This window comes from Salvelinus sp. IW2-2015, linkage group LG10, assembly GCF_002910315.2.
Source record: "Salvelinus sp. IW2-2015 linkage group LG10, ASM291031v2, whole genome shotgun sequence".
NCBI classification, from domain to species: domain Eukaryota; kingdom Metazoa; phylum Chordata; class Actinopteri; order Salmoniformes; family Salmonidae; genus Salvelinus; species Salvelinus sp. IW2-2015.
Genome location: NC_036850.1, coordinates 13,381,380 through 13,384,781, shown reverse-complemented (window position 1 = coordinate 13,384,781; position 3,402 = coordinate 13,381,380). Strand labels below are relative to the sequence as shown.

The window sequence follows — 3,402 nt, the reverse complement described above, 5'->3', positions numbered from 1 at the left end:
TACACGTTCCTTTCCAGCACAGTTCCAGCAACTATGGTTGATGAGTAATCAGGCCAGCGCAGCTTGGCTAGGCTCTCTTGGCTCAGCTCAGTAGTATGAAAGAAGTATAACAGTGCAATAAGAGATCATAACCCCTAAATATGTGGACTCTATGACAGAGTGGCTGACTAGAGTTGTTTTAGTATGGGCTGTGGGTAGTGGGCTGTGGGTAGTGGGCTGTGGGTAGTGGGTAGTGGGTAGTGGGTAGTGGGCAGTGGGCACTCACAGATCCACAGGTGGTAGAGTCTCTTGCACATGGTGCGATGCTGTTCAGGGATCTCCTCGTCAAAGTCCTGGTAGAAACATGGCTGCAGGGGGATGAACCCCGGTATTGGAGGGAAGTTATTCTCTGCTGGAGAAATGGTAAACATTTCATGAGTCAATAATACATTGGTAGCATTTGCAGGTGTGTCATGTTAGGCTAGATAATATTGTTTGTATGATTGGTTGGTTGATGAGAGCCAAACATTAAAGTAAATGACTTTCATCGAACACCATGATAATGTACCAAAACATATGCATACAGTGTGTCGATTTTAATTTAATGCAAATCCTTACCAGCCATGACTGTTGATTTTATTGTTCAGATTGTTTTGGTCCTCAATCTCTTGAACCTACAAATAAAGAAAGTGTAGCTTTGTAAATGCAGTCATTCTAAAACTCAGTAACAATCAGCTTTTGCACTCACTGGTGAAATGTACTTGCACATTATATTAGTAGGCCTAACATAATAATTGAACAAAGACTACTGACAGAAAGAGATGGATCAATTATGCCAGTGTGCAGCTTATGTGTGACACCACTTGTGACATACTGTAGCTATGCTTTTATCCAGTGTTTTCAAGATCTATAATCTCAACGTTGTCCCTTGTCACATTCGACTGAAGAGATTTGCTGACACACACACACAGACGTGTTGGTGGCATCGGCTCAATGGTGACTCTTCATGGTTTAAGAACTGGGATCCTTCCGGTGTGCGAGTAAAAGACTTACTAAATCAGCCAGAGTCTTCATAGCCTAACATTCGTGGTGTTTTTATTTGAATTCGCTTAATAGACCGATATACTACCGGTACTCGCTTCAAGTCAACCCTTTATCTTTGAATTAGAGCTATCCTGTTTGGGATCATCGGACCCTAAAGGCATTACGGACTTCCATTGGAAACATAATCTGCTTACCTCCTGTCCTGAGCGCACTGTTGCTATTTACAATGTTCTGTCCCTCGGCTGCATGCTATCAGTTCCACCTCATGGAATATGAGGAATGACAAAGCTTGATAATGAAGAGATAAAGTAGAATAAATCAGTGTTATTTCACTTTTTTTATACGAGGTCGTGGAAGTAATGCATCTCCAATGCCGTAGCTGTCCTATCATTGTCCGTGAATCTGCTGTCCCAACAGTCCTGACCAATAGGCACACTGCTCTCTACTCGCGATTTCGGCGTCTTACCATTATTATCCAATCGCTATGTGGCTGTCCCTCGTTCCATGGCGGCTGCTCTCCGCGGTGCTGAAGTTAATAGCCCGCTGTCTACAGAGAAAGCGAAGTAATCTGTGACCTACTCTGGTGTTACTGGTGCGCTTCGATCATTTCACTCATAATGATCACCAAATGAAAGTTTATGAAATTAATCAAATACAGGATTATTAATCAATAATTATCAAGTAGTAGGTCTTTTGGTTAATCATTGGCATACAATCTTTCACTTAATGTTTGATATTCATATGCATAGATTATGGTCAGAAATTACGGTCTGTTTATACTTTTATACTGTTTGATAGGGGCCATAGGGTTTATGGGCAGGACTAACATTGTTTACTGTTTATTAATGTATTCCATCAATAATGTACAAAACAGGAGGGGGTGTTAGCCAGCAGATGGCAGTGTTGATATTGGTTGGTTTCTGGTTTGTCAGTTAGGGGGTACAGTTCAGTACAGCTTTACTGATTGGACTATCATCTACAGTATCATCTGTCTATCCCCTTGACATACTCATCCTATGAATGTTCCTCATCTTACAGAGTAATATGACATTTATGTTGTAATGATTTATGATGGATGAATTTAGCATGCAGACCTTTTCACTGTGCTTCTCTTGTTTACAGTAAACCTCAACCTTTATGTTCAACACTGGTTAAAACATTCTACACATCTATTCCAACAATAATGACTGGCATACCCAAACTGCACTGTCTGGTATAGCCCTTCCTTCATTGTCCTCAAATAGCTTAGAATGACAAATTGGATGTATTGACCATAGAACCTCTCCTGCCCTTTTCAACAGCAGATCCAATTGTCCCTATGTTCAATTACTCATATCCACAACATTAATCATTCATACATACATGGTGCCCAATCAGTGATTACAATATATTTCACAAAGTTAAAATATGCACATATTGCATGGGATGAATACGTACTTGAGTCTTGGACTCTTGGAACATAAAAAGAGATCCTTACTGAAATCAAATCAGGTCTAGGGACACAATTGGAGCACTCTAACATAAAATCTACCATGAATAACTCACTGAGCTAAACCCCTCACGTTTGCCCACCTGGACACGCCTCTCTTTTAAAACCTTATCAGGATTCTTCCAGCCACTTACATTTTCACAGAGATGAAAAAAAGAAGAATGGCATATGAGCTGGTAGACATGATTCCCCCCTCCCCCCAGAGAGCAGACAGACAGTATAGCCTAGCCTAGCCTAGCCTAGCCTAGCCGCTGAAGTTCAGTTCACATAAGGACAGACGCTGTCAGTCAGTTATCTTCTCTCTGTAAAGCCAACCTGTGATTTATTTCCACCGGTGTCTCCAAACTCATATGGCCCTGTGTATTTCATTACGGTGGCTGGCTGGGTGGTGGGGGCTGAAGGTTAGCCGGTGAGACRGGGACAATGAGCCTGTGTTCATCAGAGCTGGTGACATAAGCTAAGGTTAGACCTGACATATGGCTGACCGGGATGTTAGTCATACAAAGTAAAAAGGTACAAGTATATCTTGGTCGCTGGGCTGACCGGGCTCTGCATGTCCCAGACACAGCACGAGAGAGAGGCACTACAGGGCATCTAGAAAGGGTACCTTGTTTCCATTGTAAGTTTACTGTGATTTCTTGTAGGTTAAATCCTGAGTCCATTCTAACATGAATCCAGGTAAAACTTAGGTTAATATGCATGGTCATTATTTAAAAGTGCTCGTACAGCAGCATGTATGGACATCTGGTGATTCCTCGATCAAAAGGCTAAGGAGCTTAACCTTGCAGTGCACTGCATGATAAGTTGTTAAATTGTCATTTGATTTCCACTACTTGGCTTTTATTCTGCATAACTAAAGCCCTGTAGTAACCTGATTCTTGTGTTGGCAG

At 41.7% G+C, this 3,402-nt stretch overlaps 1 protein-coding gene across 2 annotated transcripts in view; it reads right to left on the bottom strand.

Moving 5' to 3' along the window:
- LOC111969319 (secretory carrier-associated membrane protein 5-like) overlaps nt 1-1,416 on the bottom strand; it is a 7,150-nt gene extending 5,734 nt beyond the window's left edge. The window contains exons 1-3 of one of the 2 annotated variants that reach the window (XM_023995363.2): nt 1,218-1,416; nt 598-653; nt 266-391 (exon numbers count right to left, since the gene is read on the bottom strand). In XM_023995363.2, coding sequence (XP_023851131.1) covers nt 266-391; nt 598-604 — 133 coding nt within the window. In that variant the 5' untranslated portion in view covers nt 605-653; nt 1,218-1,416. The remainder of the gene's footprint in view (nt 1-265; nt 392-597; nt 654-1,217) is intronic. The other variant, XM_023995364.2, reaches the window with a different exon arrangement.
- Nucleotides 1,417-3,402: the final 1,986 nt, after the last annotated feature.